This window comes from Callorhinchus milii, unplaced genomic scaffold, assembly GCF_018977255.1.
Source record: "Callorhinchus milii isolate IMCB2004 unplaced genomic scaffold, IMCB_Cmil_1.0 Scaffold6, whole genome shotgun sequence".
NCBI lineage: Eukaryota > Metazoa > Chordata > Chondrichthyes > Chimaeriformes > Callorhinchidae > Callorhinchus > Callorhinchus milii.
Genome location: NW_024704747.1, coordinates 8894347 through 8920600, shown reverse-complemented (window position 1 = coordinate 8920600; position 26254 = coordinate 8894347). Strand labels below are relative to the sequence as shown.

The 26254-nt window shown below is 39.2% G+C and overlaps 1 protein-coding gene across 1 annotated transcript in view; it reads right to left on the bottom strand.

The window, feature by feature from the left end:
• Positions 1–26254, bottom strand: part of nckap5l (NCK-associated protein 5-like) — a 291964-nt gene that overhangs the window by 150053 nt on the left and 115657 nt on the right. Inside the window, exon 5 of the mRNA XM_007896185.2 lies at positions 4730–4863. Coding sequence (XP_007894376.2) covers positions 4730–4863 — 134 coding nt within the window. The remainder of the gene's footprint in view (positions 1–4729; positions 4864–26254) is intronic.

Below are 26254 nucleotides of genomic sequence, written 5' to 3'. Positions count from 1 at the left end.
AGCATCTACAATATTGCATTTACGTTCCACGTTTGATGCATCTACTAGCAGAAAATTAAGGTATTGCAGGGTTTTTTTTAAAAACACTTTTTTATACTCAGATCACGAAGTGAAGTAGGATCTGGGACTCAGCTGTCAGAGGGACAACCTCCTCTGTGAAACGGCTCCATTTATACTGCAGGGCAATTTCATGGACACAAGAGAAGAAAACAAATGGCTGCAGCAGTGAAGACATTGTTGCTAGTCTGCCTGCCTTTCATCCTCTCAGTTTAAAATGTTCTTGCATTAAATTCACTAAATGATTCAAAACTTCCAGACACAGTGGTAAAGAGGATAAAAAAGCCTCACATGTAGGCTTTTTAAACCATATTTCAACATTTTATCACACTTTCCATTTTATTTAATTGTAAGCAGATCAATTTGGAGTAATGACCTAATTGGTACCTTAATCCTAAAACAATGTATTGCAGAATTAAACAGCTTAATTACAGACAAGGTTATTTCAGCGCAGTTATTTATTTGCATGGATTTGGTTGCGAATTTTCACATGGTTCACTTATAAACATTTTAAATACTCAGTTATTAACAGCAACGGCCTTAAACGTAACACTACATTATCATTCCAAAATCTAGCTGGTTCTTAACTCTTCCCTCTCCCCATCTCAAGTTAATCCTGACTCTTAGAAACATTAAGTATACCAATGCAGATACACCCCACAGACTTACTGAATTTAAATGCTGAATAGAATGAAAAATAAAGCAAACACAAACTCTGGGCATCAGATAGATTAATGAGTTTCTCTTCTGGTGGACACTGGCCATTAATATTTCTCTGCACTATACTCAAGAACATACGACTGCAAATAAGAATAGAGAAAAACAGCAGTAAGGATTACTCTCCAGGCTGACAGCAAGTCAAAAGTTGATGGTGGGGGGATGGCAGAAGCGAAACTTTAACCCCTACAGGTGTGTGTGCATTTTATTTCTATATGGCCAATGATGAATAATGCAGTGTTCTATATAGCCAACACAAAGCCAAAATGCAAGTGCAGTGAAAATTGCTAATGTAATTCAATAAGGATCAAAACACATCTCATTTGTCAACCTCCCATCCTCATGATGGATGATATTCTACAATTGCAACAGTGATAATTCTAAAAAGGCTTGAGGGTGTTTCCCAGCAGCAGATACAGTAGTTTAAGGTCTTCCCGGGGAAAGCTAAAGAATGAGTGATTAGATATAGTTTACAACAGGCTCATTAATTCAGACCTGTAATATCAGACTGCATTTCCTCACGCCACAATTTGGATTTCCTAAATGTGAATCACAAGAGACAGAAAAAAATTATTTCCTCCAGCACAAGGGGAGAACACCTCCCTAGGCATCCAGACAGTCAGACACCAAGGCCAAATACCCTTGCCAAGAAATTAGACAGCAGGGTCAGATTCGCTTTGAGACAACCACAAAATTAGGTTCCACAAATATTTAGACCTCTAGATCACTATGAATTGAACTGAATGAGGAACACAAACTGCAGGCAAATAAAGTCTATCCGTCACTGCCGTCTGGCTAAGCTTAGAGACAAACATATGTATTGTGAAACAAATAACAAAAAGGGGGATCAAACATGAGCCATTGCGAATGCAAACTGGTCCTGCCGTGCATGTGGAATGACTTGTTTCTTGAATAAACCCAAATTGGGTAAATATTTGGATTTTTGCCATATTCAACAGTCAAATTATGATCCAATTCAAATCAATTCGGGCTCAGAATGCACTTTGCAATTCATGCCTTCAGCCTAAACAATTACAAAAAAAAGCTGAGCATCCAGCACAGTATATCAGCTTGAAGTGATTTCAGGTACAAGGAAACACAACAAAATGCCCAATTATACTGCAACACGAAGATAAGGTAGGAGAAAATAAATGTCCTTCACTGCTTAATGTACATATGCTTGAAAACATGCTTGGGACTTCAAATTGTGGGACGATATTTTGTCATGAAATAATATTAATCCTACAGCTATATAGATCAATATTGTTTCATGATAAAATATCGTCCCAAAATTTGAAGTCCCACAGACTGATGATTGATCAAGTATCAATATTCACTGAGGGAAACGGCAGAACTAAATTTAGGGCTAAACAAGATGTTTTTTTTAAAATGAATATATAAAAATGTTAATGCTGTTATACTTGAGAAACATCGGAGCATTACTTTGATTCAAGTTTAGTAAACGCCACCTCATTCAGATGGCAAGCTTTATATTCATACAAAGTGGCAATGGTCCCGTTTCCTTTGAAACCAGGACCATGAAGTGCATGCAAGTATGAATGATTCACCTTATGTTCATGCCCTCTGTGCACAGTGATGCTTTTCATCCTGAAGAAATATTGAGCATCACTGTCATTGACCTACCACTCATTAGCTGCACAAACTTAATGCCATTTGAATATGCACCCATATTAACCCAAAAGGAAAATTGGGCACATCCCAGTAATAAACATAGTATCTGTAATCTAATAATATAATTATCCTTGCATTTGATATAGCAACTTATAATATCTTCGAGACGTCTCAAAGCACTTCACAGAATATACTGTAAAGTGAATTTACAGTACATTTTGTGGGCGAAACTCGGCAGCTAATTGCGCACAGCAGTGTCCCACAAACAGTTGTGGATTGAGTGACCAAATTATTATTTTTTTTTGAAAGGATTATTACCCTTGGAAAAGTGATCCACCAATCGACCATCAACCGGGTTCCTACTTACTGCTAGGTGTACAGAGGCGTGTGGAGTAAGGAAACTTGCCTAAGGTTTCGCCCTGCCCGGGAATCAAAACCACAGGGAAGAGTAGGCCACTAGTCCATACAATTTACAGATCCATCTCCCTCATAGATGACTTGACATCAATTGCATTGTCTCACAACTCCAAATCTTTGAAACCCTTTATAGTTCCTTGTTCCACCAGCTGTGCTGGTTGTTTGTTCCATATACCCATCATCCTTTTAAATAGGAACAGGTGGAAACTAGTCCTGTGACCACAGGAGATCTTTAAATCCCATTTCCTCACATCTGTTCTCCAGATCCCTTAGTCAAACAAAGAAAACGAATTACAACAACAACTTTTATTTAGTGGCCTTTATGAGGGGGTAGCATTTCAGAGCACTTAACAGTAGCGGAACTTGACACCGAGCCAGGGAGAGAGGGGAGGTGACCGTACACATGGTCGAAGAGGATGGTCTTCAGGTGTGATCTGAAAATGGACAAGGAGGGGGAAAAGGCAGAGGAATTGATGCAGAAAGTTCCAGAGTCTCGGGGCGCAGTGGCTGAAAACGTGCTGGAACAGAGGGGATGTGGTACATGCAGGAGAGTTCTGCCTGGTGAGTGAAGGATGCAGGTAGAGGAGTGGGGTGTAAGCACATCTTGCTCCTGCAATTCCTACTTGCTCTCATTCGTATTGGGAAAAAATATATATTTGCATTGTATTGATCTGAACCCATCACAATTGTGAATCCCACCCATCTTCCTTTATAAAGAAAAGGCCAAAGATGACCTATCTTTGTTCAAAGTTCAGACCTGAAGTTCTGTAAATAATAATAATAAATAATAATAATCCTTGCATTTGATATAGCGCTTTTCACGTCTTCTAGACATCTCAAAGCGCTTCAGAGAATGTACTGTAAAGCAAATCGACTGAATATTTGTGGGCGAAACAGTCGTAGATTTATTTATTATTGTTTTTTTTCTTGAGTGATTATTATCAGGCATGTGAAGTAAGAACCTTGCCCAAGGTTTTGCCCAGCCGGGAATTGAACCCAACTCTCTCGCTTACGAGGTGAGTGCTCTAACCACTGAGCTACAGGACTCCACAAATGAATCTAGTAACACCCCAGTGCACCCCCTCTAACAACTCAATATCTTTTATTTTGAAATTGTGACAGCAAAGCTGTACGTAAACTTTTTTATACAAACTTAATATGGATTATTTTTCGAGATTTTTTTTGTTTCCGTTTGCTAAACTGGAGTGAGGACAGTGCTGCACCAATATCACACCATTTGCTGAGTTGCATTTTCACTCAAAGCTATTTAGTGTGTTAAGCAGCACCTTGGGACGTCCTCCCGACATGAAAGGTACTACACAAATGCAATTTGTTGTTTGTTGTTATTTGTTAACTTTGGAATTGATAGTAACATACAACAAACTTAGTGCTGAATCTATGCCAATACTAGCACATCATTCTGTACCAAATTTGTATCATAACAGCAGCAACATTTCATCTTGAAGGCCTCAACTGGAAATCAAATTTATAACACAGTTTCCAATGTAAAACAGAATAATATTTCTGCATTCTAAATTAAATAATAATCCTAAAATAAAGCGTTATTATTAGAGGTAAATTAACACAGAAGAATTTTAAAATGTGATTTTTTTTAAGGACCAATGGAAAAAGTTGTCAAAATATTCAGATGGAAACCCACTCTAATTTATACAGATTTACATACAAATTGACACCAGAACAATGATGAAGCTAAAGTCTGGTTAAACCAATTCTGATTCAACACAAATAATTCAGCTCAGACAAACAGTGCCTGGATTTTAGTTCCAACCCATTTTTCTGTTGACAACATAAATAGACCTATTGACGCAACAAAATCAACTAAAATACCCCTATGACAGAGTACTGTGTGCAATGAATTGATTCTCTATTTGTGTCTAATTCCTACCTGGCAAACTGTGCCTGGAAAACTCGCATCTGAGATCTACTATGATCAGATTCCAGCGTAACTTCACGCAGTCGTTTCTCAGTCTCCAGCCTCAAATGTCTTTCTTCTTCCAAATCATGTATCAGCTTCTCGCACTGAAAAATCAAAGAATGATTTTATTTGTTGAACAATTTCATAATTTAAAAAATCTACTCTGATTTTGTGTGTAGTTTTATTCAGAATTTGTAATGTTTCCAATTGAACAGCCACATTACATAGTTGAATACATATTACGGCCATAGTTTGATATAATTCCATTCTATAAGGCATTCTTATAGAGTTAAATTGGCTGCCACATTTCACCCATAAAGTATACAGTCACCACATTTTACAGTATATTCTGTGAAGCGCTTTGAAACATCTCGAAGATGTAAAAAGACGCTACATCAAATGCAAGATTATTATTGTTCTGTACTAGAGTTTAAGGAAATTTGAGACATCTCAATGATGTGATAAAGCGCCATGTCAAAATGCAAGGATTACTATTATTATTATAGAATTTCAAATCAACAAACCTGTTAAACATTCTGAATATAAACATCAAACAACACTCTTATTACTCAAGTGTTTTTAATTTCTGAAAATAATGCCTGTTTTCGTCTTTCAATTTTCTTTCTCCATCCTTTTTCTCCTTCATCTGAGGATAAAGGATCTGGCAAATGCAATACAGATGTGAACTTTGCAAGAACAGTGGCTATTATTCATCTGAGGCCTTTTGTAACGAGTTAGGCCGGCTATTCAATCACAGGTGGCATCTTATCTGAGCTTTAACCTGTCCTCAACTGATGACCACGATCACAACACTCCTTTTAGCAGGTGTCTCCGGATCACAATCAGGAACTAGAATTTTGGCTGATTTTCCGAACCTTGCTCCTTAACACAAAGGTGCTGAGCCCATTTATTGCACCCTAACTGATGCGCTCAGCCAAGATCTGCTAACTCAGCACAGAACCTGCAACTCTACAATTTTGTAATGCCTTGTTCTCCATCAAGCATGGCTTTATTCAATAGACCATTCATAACTAAAATAGATTGATTTAATGTCATTAAGAATGTCAAATAGTATGATTTGTGATCACACTAACTTCACGAGGAATCTAAGCAAGCTTTTCCATTAAGTCAGTTAAGTAAAGTTCACTTCAGTATGCATTTTGGAACAAATTGAAGTTTGAACAGCTTGAACAAAACAAGTCAATAAAATATAACTATTTTACAAAAACAGGAAGGAATGGAGAAAAGAGATTTTATCCGGTTACTGTGCAGAACTATTCTGTAAACCTGGGGTTGGGACGTCCTCCCGACGTGAAAGGCACTATACAAATGTAATTTTGTTGTTGTTGTTACCCTTTTCTATTCTGCTCTTCTTCTCAGCCACAAGTGGGGAAGAGAAAGACACGCACAGAGTCCCAGCGGGACTCCTTGGGACAAAGCCAATTCCTTTGGGCTACTGATGAGAATGGTCTCCATGATTTAATTTTTCATCTGGGAATTTTTTTATCCTTCTTGTTCTTTTGAATCCACCACCAGTACCTCCCACTGCCATGCTTCCTCCTGCAGCCTATAAGTGGTGTCGTCAATGCTATTCTGCAATCCTTTGACAAGATGTACCCCTCCACAGGGCAGGAATGGTCCTGCCAATTTGTTTCTGTTCTTCTGCCTTATTCTAGCCTGCAGACGGGTACCAAACAGCTGCATTACAGCAGGGACTGAAATGTCTGCAGGCGAAACCACCCAGTGCTCTGAGCTAATGGTGAAAACCTGTGGGCAGACGGCAGGAGTGAGGGATACCAAAGAGGAGAAACGAGTAGAGGAGAGGATTGCAATATTTGGAAAATAAATATTAATTTACGGGAAATAGTTTTCATCTGAAAATCACTGTAGCAAAGTTCAAGAAGCAGAATGTATTACAGGACTTTAAATTTAAAAACATTAACATACAACCCTGACCTACACTGGAAAATTTAAAGGAATTCTTATTTACAAAATATACCTGCCTACACGTGCTACTTGAAACATTTTCCTCCTCTTTAAATCTCAACAGTCTTTTATCATTCTACTTACTCCAACATAAAAAAACAAGCAAAAACCCTAATAAAATCAAGTGGACATGAAATATGAAAATACATTTGAAAGCAATTGTGACACGAGTTAAACCAATTTATAAACTCAGCCAGTTCTATTCAGCAAGTATATTACTGGCAGCCTGATACGTCAAATCTGGGGTGGGAATGCTCAGAACAAAGGGCAAATACAATAATTGCTTATGTCAGTCAATTCAATCAGGCAGCAACGATACCAGACTCAATTCAGAGCTCAATTCAGATTCCTTGTGAAACACAAATCCATCATTAAATGAACACTGGACCCACAGTTTCACCTATATGGTGGATATCTAATGGTAGATTCAACAATTTGTTTAAATTTTGCTGTTTCCCAATTTCTTCCCATTTTATCTGAAGAAGGAAAGTTCTTTACTAAGTGAATATTTTTCATGTGTGAACCTGGACGGTGTCTAACAGACTCCTCTTGAACATGGATGAGGAGGAAAGTCTTCACTTGAGCCCGATACTGCAGTTCCATGATATCCTACATCCACATGGTAAATGTTTGCTAGATAGAAATCTGATGTGGAAATTCCAAATGATTTTCATTGTCCTAGTCCAAGGATAATATAACCAATCTTCAAATAGCACTGCATCCCAACTTAAATCACTTTACTCAGTACATCAACCAGGGTTCAAATCCGGACCGCCCCATGTTGTAATTATTCAGTACCATGCCATGGTAAATTTAACCACTGTGCCATTACCCAAAAGTCCACTGATACTTCAGATTCAACTCATTTACACAGAGAATGGTGAACAGTGAAATGAACAGTCCTTGGACTGGCGGTAAAGATTGTGTGAGCAGATTGAAGAGGCAGCTATTTGGCAAAGAAATCGACTAAATATGAGAAATAAGATTGATCGGGTTATCTTCTTACTCTTACTTTGGGACCAGCTAATTGGGCCTCAATTATCTTTTCCTGTATATTGCTGTATTCCACTATGTTCATAAATATATTAATCTCAAGGTCAAAAACCTAAAAAATGCAGAATTTCCACCTTGACACTGCCAACTATTTCCCCACTCAAACAAATCCTCGTAAACATCCTCCTAAATGCTTTATCCCCTGTGGAAGTAATGCAAATCCAAATTGCTTTAATAGAGTGCTGAGCAGGGCCATGTCCACATGTAACTAAAAACTTGTTCCAAATGCTGGGGCCGAACGCCAGTTGATTTCTAAATGTATTAAAGAGCTGGGACGGCGATGGACTCTAAATATATTAAAAACCTTGAGGCTGCTCCAAGTGGGCCATGTTTGTTTATTCTAGGCTGCGGGAAAGATGGATTTATTTGGAGCATTTGGCATAGTTTCAATTCAAAAATCATCTCCTTTATGTGGCATTAAGAGTCAGGCTCAAATTCAAATCAGTGTCATCAAAACTGGATTGTTACCACACTTTCTGAATCAATTTAATGCGGAAAATGTACTGTATGTTGATTCCATTAAAAGTTCAGTTTGATTCTATACTGAATAACACCTTTTTCCTATGGGCCACCAACACAGTGTCAGCATGACAATAAACAGTTGTATGAAAAGTGACAACAACAAAAACATTAAATCTATGACTCCATATTGATTTATGATCATAACTTTTTAATACTTAAACTATCACAGTACATTTGTGACAACTGCTTCTTGGCATTGCTACTTCAGGCAGTTTGCCACAACAGTGTCACATTTTACTGCCTATAGCTGAATAGCGACCACAAGATGATATTCCCAAAGGACGAGCAACATTCTCTGACTACCCTTGAAGTAAACACATTATCTGAAAATGATTAAGATCAGGCTTTTTCCTTGCATAGCTGCAACTACAGCATCTGTAATTATCTCCTTTGGTATTCAACTAAATACCACACAGTGGTAAATTGACTAGTCAATTTAGTAATCTATTCCTTCTTTTGCATTTAAACATTTAATTTTATATATTTGTTTTCAGCAACTTATGTAAAACAAATAGTTTATTGAAAAGGCTAACTAGTATTTAGTTTTTGTTTGGGAAGAGAAATAATAGCTTTGTTGTCATACTTGGTTCAAAGGACCCACTCAAAAGAACGTTGAAGACATCTATAAAGAAGTGTAATTCCTGAAGATTTTTCACATCAAACCAATATCTCATTGTTTTACAGACAGAACACAAACTATGACAGGTTGTATTTTCTGTCTGTGAAATCATTTGTGTAAATTCTTAATCTTGGTGCAAACTTTTAAATCAGCCATTCATTTTTCTTTTGGAAATGAAATTCCTGAACTGAGACTGCACCCAATTTTCATACATTCGTTTTTCAACAATCTCCATGATATGCAACCGTGTGCTTACCAAAATATGAAACCAAAAACTAAATGTTTTTTTAAATCAACCAAATCACACCATTTGAACATGTATATTTATAAAAATATGCTACATTTGTACTGATAGAGACAAAGTGGCTTCAGGAGCAGCGGGAGAGCAAAATGGAGCAGGAAACATGGTATATACTGTTCTATACTGCTTTCAATTGAGCCAGAAAAACCCAAACCCAAAATTGTCTGTTTATGTTTTACTGTTATTAAAGATATGGTCAAATGTTAAAAACGCTGAAGTTCCTGGGTTGTTGAGAATGTTGCTCGTCCTTTGGGAATATCAAGAGCTTGAAAAATGAGAATGGTGAAGCAATCCCAGTTTGCATCCCCCATGTTATGTTGTTTAGATGTAAATTACATTGCTCCTGTGGCAGGTCCAAGGGTGTGGCTCCAGTGTATTTCATACTAATACTATATTTGGTAGCAAATGACTGCAAATCCCTACAATTCACCGTATTGATGCAACATTTTACCATTCCAAAATGGAATTAAAGATTAGGAACATGTTGTACATACAAGTGCACACAACAATAGGCATTTCAGGCAATGCATACATTTCCAAACATGTATAACACTGTTTGGAAATCGTATTTGTTCTTTCCTTAGAAAATATTTCAAGTGATATGTTGTACTTCCTCTCTATTTGTTATTCCTTCATTGATCATTGTTAAGTTAAATACTTCTGGCAGGGTAATCAATAGTTGCTTAGAAAAAGGATCAACTACTGACAAATAACTCCATCACACTGCAGGTTACCAAACAGTGGACTATGTCACTTTGATGAAGTGCCTGGAGATACAGACAAAGATCACCATAGGTTTAACCTTTAATGCACACTTGACAAGCAGTAAGCACTCCACTTCACTGAGGCATCATTTCACCACACTTCGGACCTAGCTGGGTGCTTCCACCTTTTCCAAAAGACTAGAATTCAAAGAAAAATACATATAAAATAATGGACATCTATGGGATACTAGTTTGTTTTAATTTGCTCTTAAAAGGTTCATTACTGCACACTTGGTACTAATCTTTCCAATTCAATTTCATATGCATTGTATTATCAGTTTGCCTTAAAGTATAGCACAGGATCAGCGACTTTTAGTTTGTCAAGTTATGCAATAGCCCAAAGTTAGATTAGGTTTAACATTAGCAATTTCTATTTATATAGCGTCTTTCATGGAGAACATTGTGAGGATGTCCCAAAGTGCTTCACAGAATTACTGTGAATTCAATCCTCCTTAGACACGCGGTGGTGCCAGAGGACTGGAGGGCTGCAAATGTTGCTCCCCTACACAAAAAGGGGCAGAAGGATAAACCTAGGAACTACAGGCCAGTCAGCCTAATGTCAGTAGTGGGGAAACTTCCAGAGTCTATAATCCGGGACAAAATAAATTTTCCCTTAGAAAAATATGGGTTAATAAAGGACAGCCAACACTGACTTGTTAAAGGCAAATCATGCCCTACAAACCTGATAAACTTTTTTGATGAAGTAACAGAGACAATAACAGAGTGAATGAAGATAACAGAGTGGATGAAGGTAGTGCAGTTGATGTAGTTTATACAGATTTTCAAAAGTCGTTTGATAAAGTGCCACATAAGAAACTTGTAAGCAAAATAGAAGCCCACAGTATTAAAAGGACTATGGCAGCATGGCTACAGAACTGGCTGGGAGACAGAAAGCAGAGACTGGTGGTGAACGGTTGTTTTTCTGATTGGAGGGAAATGTGCAGTGGTGTCCCCCAGGGGTCAGTATTGGTACCACTGCTGCTTTTGATCTATATAAATGACCTGGACTTGGGTATAGGGATTACAATTTCCAAGTTTGCAGATGATACTAAGCTAAGAAAAGTAGCAAACAGTGAGGAGGACAGCAGCAAACTGCAAATGGACATCAACAGACTGGTACAATGGGCAGACAGGTGGCAGATGAAGTTTAATGTGGAGAAATGCGAAATGACGCATTTTGGGAGGAAGAATGAGGAGAGACAATATAAGCTGATGGTACAGTCTTAAAGGGGATGAAGGAACAGAGAGACCTGGGGTTCAATATAAGTAAATCTTTGAAGGTAGCAGGAGAGGTAGGTAAAGCTGTTAAAAAAAACATACAGGATACTAGGCTTTATATATAGGGGCATAGAATACAAATGTATGGAAGTTATGATAAACCTTTATAAAACACTAGTTAGGTCTCAGCTGGAGTACTGCATTCAGTTCTGGGCACCCACTTTAGGAAGGCTATCAAGGCATTGGAGAGGGTACAAAGGAGATTTACCAGGACGGTACCAGGAATGAGGGACTTCAATTATCAGGAGAGGTTAGAGAAGCTGGGGTTATTCTCCTTGGAGCAGAGAAGATTAAGAAGAGACTTAATAGAAGTTTTCAAAATTATGAGGGAATTCGATAGGGTGAACAAGGAGAAACTATTTCCCTGGCGGGTGGGTTGGTAACCCAACAACAACAACAAGATTTCATTTATAGAGCGCCTTTCACGTCGGGAGGACGTCCCAAAGCACTGGACAGTTGGGTCAGGACCTGAGCAGGGGGGAAATGGTCAGGGTGAGGGGAGGGAAGGGAGGGAGCGAGGAAGGGGGGGAAACGGTGAAGGGAGGGACGGGAGGGAGCGAGGAGGGGGGAAGTGGTCAGGGTGAGGGGAGGGAAGGGAGGGAGCGAGGAGGGGGTAGAGAGTCGAGAGGGGAGCTGAAGGCACTGTCAAAGAGAAAGGTCTTGAGACCGGCCTTGAAGGAGGAAAGGGAGGAGCGGCGAAGGCACTGGGGGATGGAGTTCCAGAGCCTCGGGGCTGAGAGGCTGAAGGCCCGGCCACCGATGGTAGGGCGGTTGGGGCGGGGGATGTGGAGCAGACCGGAGCCAGAGGAACGGAGGGTACGGGCGGGTAGGTAGGGGGATAGAAGGTCGGAGAGGTAGGAGGGAGCAAGGCCGTGAATGGCCTTGTAGGTGAGGATGAAGATCTTGAATTCGATCCTCTGGGGGATGGGGAGCCAGTGGAGGCGAGCGAGGGTGGGAGTGATGTGGTCGCGAAGCCCGGTGCGGGACAGTACATGAGCTGCAGAGTTCTGAATGACCTGCAGCTTGTGGAGGGAGGTGCCGGGAAGGCCGACGAGGAGAGAGTTCCCATAATCCAGCCTTGAGGTGATAAAGGCGTGGACCAGAGTTTCAGCAGCGTGAGGGGTGAGGTAGTGCCGTAGTCTGGCGATGTTTTGGAGGTGATGAAAGGCGGTGCCAGTTGTGGCGCCGATATGAGGAAGAAAGGACAGCTCAGGGTCGAACAGAACACCGAGGTTCCTGACTGCTTTGAGAGGTGGAGAGTGCAGCCTTGGATGCTGATGCTGACAGCGCCTGAGGTGCGGAGGCGCTGACTCGAGCCAATCAGGAGGGCCTCAACCCAAGGACACCGATTTAAAATAATTGTTAAAAGAAACAACAACAACAACAACAACAAGATTCCATTTATAAAGCGCCTTTCACGTCAGGAGGACGTCCCAAGGCGCTGCACAGTTGGGTCATGACCCGAGCAGGGGGGAAATGGTCAGGGTGAGGGTAGGGAAGGGAGGGAGCGAGGAGGGGGGAAATGGTCAGGGTGAGGGGAGGGAAGGGAGGGAGCGAGGAGGGGGAAGAGAGTCGAGAGGGGAGCTGAAGGCTCGGTCAAAGAGAAGAAAGGGGAGGTAAGGAGAAATTTGTTCACACAGCGAGTTGTTCGGATCTGGAATGCATTGCCTGAAATGGTGGTGGAAGACGATTCGATAACTTTTAAGAGAGAAGTAGATGAGTATTTGGGGAGGACACATTTGCATGGCTATGGGGAGAGAGCAGGGGAGTGGGATTGATTTGGATAGCTCTTTTCAAAGAGCTGGCACAACACGATGGGTCGAATGGCCTCCCTCTGTGTTATATAATTCTATGATTCTATACTCTTTTGTGATAGCAGCATAGACTGGACATGTCCCCAAATTAAATGTGTTCTGTTTCTCCACACTTACACATTCATCTTGATGACTGCAAATATCTATCACATTTTACAAGATATGAATTTCAAGATTCAAATTTAAAAACTTGATAGATATTAACTATAACATGAAGAAAATCTGCAGCCATATCACTAAAATATGCATTGGCTTACATTTGCCAACAAGTGCAGGAAAGGGCAAACATTACAAAAAGTACATTATTCTTGTTGTATTAAAAGATCACTTGTGACATTAGGGACTTTAAACCTTAAACCCCCAAAACTATTAGACATAAAAGACGAAAATCAAAAAAGGTATATGTAATCCCAGGTATTCTACCGACTCATTCACATACACTGCACTGGAACAATTGCACAAGTCTTTTCAAGATCATTTTATGAGCTGCAAAGAATTCACAAATAATAATAATCCTTGCATTTGATAGAATGTCTTATCACATTGTTATGGTGTCTCAAAGCACTTCACAGAATCTACTGTAAAGTGGATTGACCGTGTATTTGTGGATGAAAAGCGGCAGCGAATTGCGCATAGCGCACAAACAGTCGTGGATTGAGTAACTAAATTGAGCATATATTTGAGTATAAATTTTTGCTGGATGTGATTTTGAATTATTCTTGGATGATTAAACGTTTCCTAAATGTTAGGGTTCAAACAGAATCCATAGCACAAACAAAGATGAACAGAAAACTACAAGTTTAAGGAACAAGAGTTTGCTTTTATGATAATAATGTCAAATCTGGAAACAATACTATGTTGGACAACAAAATCATTTAAAATTACAATGTTTAAAAAAAGTACAAGTCGGTAAAGTCAATATTTAGCATGAAGTTAAGAGACCCAGACCCCGAAAATCTTATGTTCAATCCCCCAGTCTGTGCGGTCATGTAGTCTCAGCAGGGATTTCTGCTGAAAAGCACATTTAGGTAAACATTTTGGTGAGGACAGGATTAGCAGCAATTAGCTGTAATTCTTCTCCCCTCCAACATAATAGTAGAAGGTTATAGTAATAATAATCCTTGAATTTGATATAGAGTCTTAACACGTTTTCGAGATGACTCAAAGCGCTTCACAGAAAATGAATTGACTATTATCACGAAAACAGAACATTTGGTCTGCAATAAGTGGGCTGGATCTAGTACTACTAGATCTTCCACCATCAACCTCTCACCCCACCCACCGTGTTATCTACTCTAATCTCATTTCCCTACTTTTTCGCTGTACCTTTATTTCTTCCAATCAAATATTTATCCAGTTCCTTTATAAAGTTGTTATGGGCTTGGCTTCAACAGTTATATATTAATCTGCTGACACTCACTGTCTGGGCTGCACATGAAGAATGGTTACAGGGGTGAGACAAAGAGAGAAGCTGACCCCCCAGGGAGCAATATCCCAGCACAAAGCTTTCTAGGCTACAGTAAAACACAACACTCATCCACTCCAGTCAACAAGAGGGAAAAGTAAAAGGCCTGTAGCACAGTCCATATTCTCAGAGGGGTAACGGCAGGACACTGATGACTGTGACAGTCACTCATTTTAAGAATCAGTTTGTCCAGAAAAATCTTACATGCAAAGTTTGTTTGAAAATGTGAAGGTTTCATTCAGGTTTGCAAAAGTTCTAAAATTCTTTCCAGTTCATCTCAGCTCAAGCACTTAGCTTACAACGACTTTGTCACCTTTTTTTAAAAATAATAATTACAAGTCCTCAAAATGCATATTTGCATATTGCAAGCGATCTGCCCAGTTTAGAGTTACATTGTTGCATAATTAAATGCAGCAATTCACAATTCCTGTTTTAATGGCTCCAAAGAAAGTTGAAGTTGGCCAAATCTGGAATTGGTTCTGTCTAATCACATATTCTCATGAGCTTTCAGGGCAAGGTAAACTTCTCAACCACTACCAGATAGGTTGTAGATGATTCAGAATACTCAGCCGAGGGTTTCCTTTATACTATATACTATTGAGTGGGATTAATAATAATAATATAGGGTAACCTTTGAAAGGAATATTTACACTGTAATGTACCACATCAATCTGGCTGAAATCCTGCAACTCTTGCTCACACCATAACCTCTGACACAACACATGTTGCTCAAAGCTCCTTGATATAGAAACCATGTAAGCACATCATGCTTTGAAGGCTCCTGAAAGCCAATTTTGCAGACATTTGTTATTTCACTTCTTTAATCCATCCGAAACTAAGTTGATAATACTGAGAGCAAACATTACTTTGTCATCACCTCCATCCTTGAAAAACCTTCCCTGGACCCATCCCAACTCTCCAGCTGTCGCCCCATCTCCAACCTCCTTTTCCTCTCCAAGACCCTGGAACGAGTCGTTGCGTCCCAGTTTCGCTCTTTCCTCTCCCACCATTCCCTCTCTGGACCCCTCCAATTGGGTTTCCATGCTGTCCACAGCACAGAAACAGCCTTGGTCAAAGTCAGTGACGACATTCTAAACATCTGCAATCAGGGCACTCTCTGCCTCCTTGTCTTCCTCAACTTCTCTGCTGTCTTAGACACAGTCGACCACTCTATCCTTCTCGGCCGCCTCTCCTCTCAGTTCAATCTTCGCGGACCTGCCCTTGCCTGGTTCGAATCCTACATCTCCCACTGTCTCCCCTTTGTCGTTACTATCAGCTTCTCCTCTAGTCCCCCAGGGCTCTGTCCTTGGTCACCTCCTTTTCAATATCTACATGTCCCCCTTGGTGACATCATCTGCAGACATGGGGTCAACTTCCACATGTGTGCGGACGATACCCAACTCTACCTCTCCGCCTCAACCTTCGATTCCAGGTCCACTGCTGTCCTCATACACTGCCTGATGAGAGCTAACTTCCTGCAGTTAAATATAATAATAATCCTTGCATTTGACATAGCGCTTTTCACGTCTTCTAGATGTCTCAAAGCGCTTCACAGAACAGACTATGAAGTGAATTGACTGTATAATTGTGGGCGAAATGTGGCAGCCAATTGTGCACAGTAGTGTCCCACAAACAGTCGTGGATTGAAATGAACAATTTTTTTTTGAGGGATTATTATCAGGCGTGTGGAGTAAGGAAACTTGCCCAAGGTTTCACCCTGCCGGGAATCGAACCCAGGTCTCTCGCTTGCAAAACATCTTTCTTTCTATATGCAAGTTAAATTTAGATGGCAGTATCAAAATGTGTCATTGACAATTGTCTAATTGATATAAGTTGCTAGCTAAAACCTTTTAACATGATCCACAATCATTGCACAAAATATATTATGAATGTCAACAAGACTGATGCCCTCCTCGGGCGCTGACAGCATCTCCCTCCATGGCTGCATTATACATCTCACAGAGCCAACACAGAACCTCAGAGTCCTGTTCAAGTATCAACTGTCCTTCGTACCCCACGTCTGTGCCATGTTCTGCTCCACCTTTCCCCACATTGCTCAGCTCTGCCACTGTCGCACGCCGCAGGCCGCTGAGACTCTCATACATGCATTCATAACATCCAGACTCCCTGCAGCCCGTATCCTCTCCCATACCAGGCGACCCTATCACCCCCATCCTCACCCGACTCCACTGGCTTCCAATCACACAGAGGATACAGTGGAGTCCTGTAGCTCAGTGGTTAGAGCACTCGCTTCGCAAGCGAGAGACCTGGGTTCAATTCCAGGCAGGGTGAAACCTTGGGCAAGTTTTCTGACTCCACACGCCTAATAATAATCCCTCCAAAAACCAAAAACAATAATAAATTGGTCATTTCAATCTACAACTGTTTGTGGGACATTGCTGTGCGCAATTGGCTGCCGCGTTCGCCCACAAATATACAGTCAATTCACTTTACAGTGTGTTCTGTGAAACGCTTTGGGACGTCCTCCCGAAGTGAAAAGCTCTATATCAAATGCAAGGATTATTATTATTAGTTCATTATCCTGGTCCTCACTTTCAAAGCCCTCCATGTTCTCGCTCCCCCCTACCTCTGCGACAACCTAACCCCTTACCATCCTGCCTGCTCCCTCTGCTCAACAGGCTCTGGCCTGCTTCACGTTCCCTGCCTCGCTCGCCCCACCATTGGCGGGCGGGCCTTCAGCCACTCTGCGACCACCCTCTGGAACTCCACCCCACAGTCCATCTGCCTCACCCTATCCCATGCCTCCTTCAATACCCATCTCAAGATCCTCCTCTTTGACCGTGCCTTCGGTCTCCCTACTTCCCCACCCTGTCCTCCACCTTCCCCGATGCCCAGCTCAGGTCCAAAGCACTGATTGTCCAATACCTTGGGAAGTTCTCCCAACGTGAAAGGCTCTATACAAGTGTAATTGTTTTGTTGTTGTTCCAGCATATCAAAGTGGAACAAGTAATGTTTAATACATGCTGCTCCACATCGTATCCTATTAGATCCAATTTTAGAGTTCTAAATTAAACCCTCATAAGAACATCAGCAAGTTCCATGAAAACACTCCTGGCCTGTTCAACCAGAACTCTGGATAGACGAGCCATATTTAAATGGCATCAACTTCAGCAAATCATACTCCTCTTGAAACCTCCAGATGGCTTTAGGAGCAGGGCTTCAACATGATTCACAGCTCAAACCTAATTTATACTGTGCATTTCCCCATGAATCATAACATATACACACCATTAATCACTGACCATTTAGTTCAGCATGTATTATTTATTAACATTCAAGATCTATTACAGCTCCCCTTTTTTTTGCTGTTTTTCACATCTGCTCAAAAAAATGTAGGATATGTTCCCCAAGATCTTTACAAAACAGTGCTTGCTGAAAAGACCACTTGGAAGGCAAAATGTTTGTGATCCATATTCCTCTGTGTATTAACAATGCATAAATAATACCCGGACTCCTTTCTGTTTCTACATCACACAGTGAACAAGAGTTGTAAGAAATAAGGACTGCATTAACATGAAGTTACCTTAGACATCCCTGAAGGATGAGAAACATCTGTGTCATGAACATCAACTGATCTCTTTTACAGTGTGATTTAGCCATATCAGGTACTACAATAAAAGCTTAATTTTACTTCCACCATTTAAAATAATATTTTATTAAAACTGGTAAGTGACAAGAAAGAAGTTCATCTGATTGAAAAGCAATGCCTATTTCTCTTCATCATGTATAATCGAGTGAAAACAAAAAATGAACAAAATCTCTTTAATCTCGAACATGAACACCCTCTCCCATTGTCCCTTCACAACCACATAAAAAGCAGATTGCCAAAAAAGAGTGTTTTGCAAAGCTTCTATAACAATCAAACAAGTAATTATAATATGTCAAGAAAGGAGAGATAAATGTATGAGGATTTTTCAAATTTTCCTCACAACTCCACGTAATTTACAAAAATCAATTTATCTTGAAATAATGTCCAAATATATCAGAAGTAACCAGAATTTAGTTGGAATACACAGGGAAATAGGATGCATACAGATATTATTATGATCTAACCAACTCACATCAATTTTTGTAAAAAAGAATATAGCCTTCTTTCATTTTTGTTGAATTGCTAATCTTGTATTTTGCAATAATTTAGCCACTCATACAAATCTCAGAAATCCATATGGGAATCTTCAGAATATCAGAAAATGTAAGGAATCTCTGATATAAACCAATCCAATTATGCCCACCAGTGTCCCACAAACAATTATGGATTGAGTGATCAAGCTATCATTTTTTTAAAAAGTGATTATTACCACCGGAAAGCAATCCGCCAATCGACTAACAACCGGGTCCTACTTACTGTTAGGTAAACAGAGCGGTGTGGAGAAAGGAAATATGCCTAAGGTTCTGCCCTGCCCGGAAGTAATGATATAAATGAGATTTTGTTGTATTACTTATAAACCTTTGAATTATATTTAAGATGTTTGGCATAGCTCATTAAATTTTAATGGAGTACACCCTCCCTGTTCTACCTGAAAGTAAGGACTTTTTTTATTTTATTTTAAAAATAGGCTAATTTTTCAGGACTCTTTGTTTGAGAAAAATGAAAAAAGTGAATGGTTAGACATATTATTATAATCATCAGCAACTCTTTAAAAGTTGAATTTGTTAACTATATATGACGTTAATCAATATGAGAAAATGAATTGTTTCACGTCTCTACTAATCAAATCTCCCCAAAGAGACTGGTCATTCACTTCAGGGCTATTTGTTTGACATTGTTGTGTGCAAAATCAGTTGTTGTGTTCACCCACAGTAAAACACAGTCACTGTACATTATTGTATATCGTGTGAAGCACTTTGACGTGTCCTCCCATGATGAAAGGCGTTAAACCAAATGTAAGAATTAATTAAAATCTAGATAAACGTGAATGAGTCAGAAATGACCAGGGTTAATCCAGCTCATCCATTGGTAGTTCTTGTTTAGTTGGTAAATAAAACAATAACAAATTTAGAGGAATTGTTATTCTGGGAGCCCCCTAAGGTAATATGTTAGAACCTAGTTAACAAAAATGACATATGCCCTGTTCATGTAAAAGAATATTCATACACAGTAAAAACGTTTATTTTGCCTAGATTTAATTAAAAGTCACAAAAAATGCAATATCTACATATGCACTTGAAAGAAAGATGAACCATATCATTTCACGTCACTCTATTTATTAATGTGAAAGTTATCCTCAATATTTGAAGAATCAGTAGCAACTGATGCTGGTTAATGAAAATAATTTATTTTTTCATTTGTCCAAAGAGGGAAGGGTTTTGGCATAGCATGTAAACTACCATGATAACATTCAGTTATACGCTTAAAAGCTTAAAGTATTACAGTGCATGCCATAATTCTTTGTCCATCATCTTAATTTATCTGTTTTGATAATTCAATGCATTTCACAGAATGTTTTGATGTTATCACTAGTCAGTAGATGAAAGTGTTTGTTATCTATACTGCATCATGATATAATTGCAGAATGGCAAGTTTGTATAATAAAGAACAGCTGATTTATAGTTTGCATACTGAACATTCAATTGCTTCCACCATGTTCTACGGCATTTTTATCTTGAATTACAAAGTCTCCAATCCTATTTTGCAGTACCTCTGGCCTAATCTAGCACATTCACATGCTAATTTAATCATATTGCCATTCTCATTAATTTAATGGAGTCTTTGCAAGATAGGTAAATCGCGATCAACAACAGCAACTTGCATTTATATAGCTCCCTATGGTATCTCGGAGCGCTTGATCATGCCAGCATTGACTACAAACTCAAAAGTAAAACACAGACCAAGTCCGTTGTTCATTTTAAACTCAATTCACCATCCATCTTTTGCCACAATACTATTAAAAGTGTAGATGAATTCAAATCTACTCCTTTTGGAGGCAGCCTGGCATTCTATTCAAATGGTGTAAACAATTGTTTGGAAGTGAAGCTAATACACCAATACGCTCGCACACACATTCCCAACATTCACTCAGAGATACAAATTCCCATCTGCACGCTTGGCCATAGTGTAAACTATGTTGAGCATTTTAAGCAACATTACTGTTGCAAATGAGCACCTCNAAAAACAGTGATATTTTATATCAACACTATAAATCCCCTTTATATCTTCATGTTGTGGCACTGTTAATTGCACAGTCAGGGCTTTACATTCAATTCAGATTTTTTTCTGTAATTCTGTAAAGGCTTTTTGGAATGATGTACATGTATTTGATATACAGTTTATTGGATTTACAGTCTATTCCATGAAGTGCTTTGAGACGTCTAGAAGACGTGAAAGCGCTATATCAAATACAAGGATTATTATTGTATATTTTTGTTGGATCAGGAGGGATTTCTTTAAATGCAAGCAAAGCCCTCTTCTGGTGGCAAAGTGACATTCTTTGACTAGAGTTTGTAGTCAATGATTGTGATCACTATTGTCCTTTGCTGCAAGGACTCCATTAAATTGATGAAAGTGGCAATATGGTTAAATTAACATGTAAATGTGCTAGATTAGGCCAGACCTGCTGCAAAATAGGATTAAAGACTATGTAATATTTACAAACTGTAGTACCTGAAATAATTAAAATACTGTGTTGAAACTTCATACTGTACTTTGAATATTCAGTCACTGTCATATACTTAGTGTCTACATTTTGTTTTCATACATTTTGTTTTTCAATGTTTAAAATGACCAAATTTCACTGATGCAAAATCAAACACCTGGCGAACAATCTGTGGTTCAAAGCATTTAACTGATGTATTATTTTACAAACACTGCAGCACTACCACTTTAGGTCAGGTCTTCACACAGCTGCCTAAACTGATTTTATTTGGTATAATCCCTGCAGAAACCTTTGTTTTTTATTAAAATAGTTCATAAATACCATTTATAAGGTAGCTGAAACAACTTCATTTTGTGACTGGAAAATATCTTTCCTCCAATTCCTTTATGTTAAAAGGTCGAAATAGCTAAATTATTCAAAGGGCTGAGATAAATAAGAAAATTGAGCAATTATATTTTTAGTCTAGCAAATAGAAGTGCGCCAAAAACGTAGAACAGTTTAGCATAATAAATGTAACACTTTAAACTGAAATGCAAACAATAGAACAAAGGCTGTTGTGCTTTGTTCCACAGCCCCTGCATTTAGGGATTTATCTCACTAAATGCTAAGCTTACAGTTACAAAGATAAATTAACTGTCAAATCAGCATGAGAGCAAACACAATTAACACTAAAGGTTGCTCACCCAAAGCTCATCTGTAATTTTACTCAAAACATGTAAGATACAATAACCATTCGTATCCTTACAGCCTGATTTTAAGTACACATAAACCTTTCCTCCAAAGTGTGCCACCTGAACTTGCACATAGTGTGCTTTAGCCACGCATGAATTGCTCTATTGGATGTTATAAATTAAATTGTGTTAATAGTAGCAACACAAAAATTGAAACAATCATAAATCTGTTCCTATTACCACAGGGTAGGCATTTATGCTTCAGGGACTCCATAGACATAGAGGCGCTTAGCAGCAAAGAGTGCAGGTGCGAAAGAAACAAAAACAGGGAAAGAAGTAGCATTGATCATTTCAACTGAATCCACAGTTGTGAACATGTTAAATGAAACCCTCAGGTTAGCATGCATCTAAAACCATGTTAATCAGCAAAGACACAACTTCAAGCTTCATAAATATGCCTTCTTAATGCAATGACAGATTTCATTCAGTTTCTATACTTAAAGAATGTAAACTTTTGTACAATTTCTTAATAACACATTCTTTAAAAATGTGGATTTTGTTATTCTGGTGCAAAACAATTTGTGATGACATGGCTTCACTGTATTTTTTTTAACCCCTTACATTATGCATTATGCATTACACAACTGAGGACATCTTTTTTGCTCGCTGCACAAAATGTACAGTGCTGCTCTCTATTTTGGAGTTAATTTGTTTAAACTGTTACAGGAAGATGAGATGTATAATCAAATGGTGCTCATCTGCTTTCACCGTTCTTTGACCGCAGACATAAGAGCATAACTGGGCAATACACCCTCATATCCCTGGCAATTCCCACCAGCTCAAGGATGTAATAATAATAATAATAATAATCCTTATATTTGATTATAGCAACTTATCACGTCTTCGCGACATCTCAAAGCGCTTCATAGATTATACTGTAAAGCGAATCAACAGTATATTTTGTGGGCAAAAGACCCATTTTGTGGTGTAAGAGAAGGGCCTGAGTTAGACATATTCCAATTCTTCTTCCGAATTGAAGAAATTCCTATCATCAACTCATCTTATCTTTCTGTTGACTAGCAATCGGAGACTACTTCCAGTAAGTGGAGCTATTAGGAGCAGGAAAGACATCATTAGAGCTGGAGGAACTAGAAATGTGGCCTCATGGATGTCACCATTGAGAACAGTATTGGGGGAATCTGCTTCTCACAAAATTGATATGAAAGTATCTTATGTGCTGCTAAATAAACCCAATTTTCATCTTTGAGTACTTTTTACGTGGAATAATTTTTTAATGGTAATTACATTATGTACAGCTTCAAATCTGCATTTGTGCCCGACACAGAGAACTCGGGGGATTGTTCTATCTTTTAGGGGTTATTCAAATGCTCCATGACAAAATTCCTTGTTCTCCCACTCAAGAGACAAATCTAAGACTGAATTTGATCACAAATTCCCACAATCACAGAGAGGAATCCAAGGCCAAAAGTATAAACCACATCAACACTTACTTTGTAAATTGTATATTTTATGCTTATTGAGCGACAATGTTCGGATTTGTTCTAAAATGTTGTTCCATTCAATTCCCAGTTGTTTCACAACTGTATTACAAAATACGATTGAAAACATATGCCAAGCAAGAGATTTAAAAACTACCAAATACTGGTTTCAGTCTCTGCGTTTCCGCTGTAAATAAATGTGAGCTGCAGCTAAACTAATAATCCTGATAGGCAGTCAGAACTGTTTTGCTTCACTCTATGAATTCTTAATCCACAATGTTTGTTTTGAGATAAACTGTGTAATCAGTTTTCAGAAAAACAAGTTATGCCAAAACAAATCACAATAAACTTGTTAAGAAAACTTCAGTGAGTATTTCCACACAAAAATAAATTGTATTGAATAGTTTATAAATCATCTTTGAAAGTTCCATTTTCCAATGGAAAAAAGAAACCTCCCAGTGTCAACATCCAAGATTCAGTGTTCCTCCACAACAGTTTTCCCAGCAATATAGAAATATAGATCAGTCATATAGAATGGCTCATATAGAATGGCCAGGTTTCAATGCCCAGGCTATATTGAGTTACCTGTTCTCTGTCAGGGAGCATCTCAGCATAGATGGACAAACAATCAGCCAGGTTTCCCCACTCCTGATCACTATCCAACAAGCCTTCTGGAGTTGTGCAAACGAAGTGATAAGGTCAGACTCAGCTGCATGTACTCTGTGTGGTTGAACAGCCTGCCCATACTCAGTGTCAAAGCTTACACATAAAGAAATGGGAATTTTTTTTAAAAAAAAACATTCCTCGGGATTATTTTCCCCAGCTATTCAGTGAACAGTGACTGTCATACATTAGAATCGCATCAGAAAGAAGGAAGGGTTTCTTTTTAAACAAAATTATTATTTTATGTGGGTGTTCAGGTATGTTCCTTTTTTTTCTATTTTCATCTACGGCTCTTCGTTTGCCTGGAGCTAAGAAGGCAGGTGCACAGTCTGTTCCTTAGGCAGTTGTCAGGAAGCTCTAAAGACAGCCCAGGCATGGTTTCCCTTCTGCTTTTCCTTCCCCCTTGCTGGGAGACATCACAGCCGGCACTTGGTGCCCATTGGAGCTCAGATTGAAGACTGAGACGAGCGGGTCTCACAAAATAGATTATAAATGAGATAATCTCTTTTGTGTCGCTATCCTATACGGTAAGCAATATCTGCTGAGTATGTGCAAATTTCATCCCACAGCTGGCAAATGAACTTTAACACTCGAGGCAGTTTATCAATACAATGCCATTCAAAGTGGCTATTTAGCTAATTTTATTTGAGGCAAATTCAATCATGATGTAAAAAAAAGTATGACTAAACAACATCAAATAATTCTACCTTTACATAAAACGTAAGTATTCAGACATCCAGCTATGAAGATAAAATTGGACTTTTATACTAGATAAGATTAATCCAATTTTGGAGACATTTCTACCACTTCTGATGGAGGATTGCACCCAAAATAGCAAATTTTGTGCTGTTTCAACATTTTCTGTTTTTGTATCAGATTAACAACACTTGTAGTTTTATTTCAAAATGTAACTATTACACTTAGAAAGCTAACAGCAGAACAATTCTGTGAAGGGCTTCACAGAGCCACAATGTGCATCCCCTGAGACAGAATCTTATAATGATTGCCTGGAAACCAACAACCTGTTAAAAATAACTATGATTTTTTTCATTGATTCTAGTAAGCAATCATCCCATGCAAGTCCTGACAGAGCAAATCAACAAAAGATTGCTTTTTTCTAACATTCTGGCCCTCGCAGTAAGTGCGCCAGGAATTCAAAATAGGGGCTTTTATACAGGATTTCACACCATACTCATTTTGTAGATCATCACATTAACCAACACAGATAGTTTACAGTTCAGATGACCTGGAATCATCAGAGAGATTTGTAACCATCGAGTATAGAACAAAGAAGTTTTATCAATATTTTATCATAGTATAAACCTAGATACATCACTACACAATCACTGACAAAAAAAACAGGCACAATCATAATCTCTTGTCATTGTAATCAGCTTCCTATAACTCCCAACAAGTCAAATGATCTCTGACTGCAGATTGCTGAAATGATGGCTAGCCATGGCTGAAACTGGTTATAAAACGCATTTTCTTTTCTAAAAAAATAATAAACAGGACACTAGCTTTGATAGCTAGTTCCCACTCCATCCTCCTCTCCTCTCACCTCAACCTTCAAGGTTCTGTCCTTGAATGGTTCAGGTCTTATCTCTCACACCATCTCCAACTTGTCTCCAAAGGTTTCTCTTCCAGTCCCCGCACAGACTTGTGTGGTGTTCCTCAGGGCTCTGTCCCCTCCTCTTCAACCTCTACATGCTCCCCCTTGGTGACATCATCCGCAGACATGGGACCAACTTCCACATGTACACGGATGACACCCAACTCTATCTCTCTGTCTCCACCCTCAACTCCAGGACAACTGACATCCCGACAGTCCAGGATGAGACCCAACTTTCTACAGCTGAATGTCAGCAAGACAGAGGCCCTGATTGGCTCGCGTCAGCACCTCAGCACCTCAGGCACTGGCAGCATCAGCATCCACAGATTCACACTCCACCTCACCAAGTCAAACAGGAACCTGGGAGTCTTGTTCGACCCTCAACCTTCTCCCCTGTGCCATAACACGCTCTGACTTCCCATAACATTGCCCGACTCTGCCACTGCAGGCCACTGAAACCCTCATTCTCGCATTCGTCACCTCAAGGCTCGACTATGGAAACTCCCTCCTTGTTGGCCTCCTCAACTCTTCCCTACACAAGCTGCAGATCATCCAGAACTATGCAGCTCGTGTCCTCTCCCGCACCAGGCTCCATGAACCCATTAACCCCTCGCCCGGCTCCACTGGGGATAGA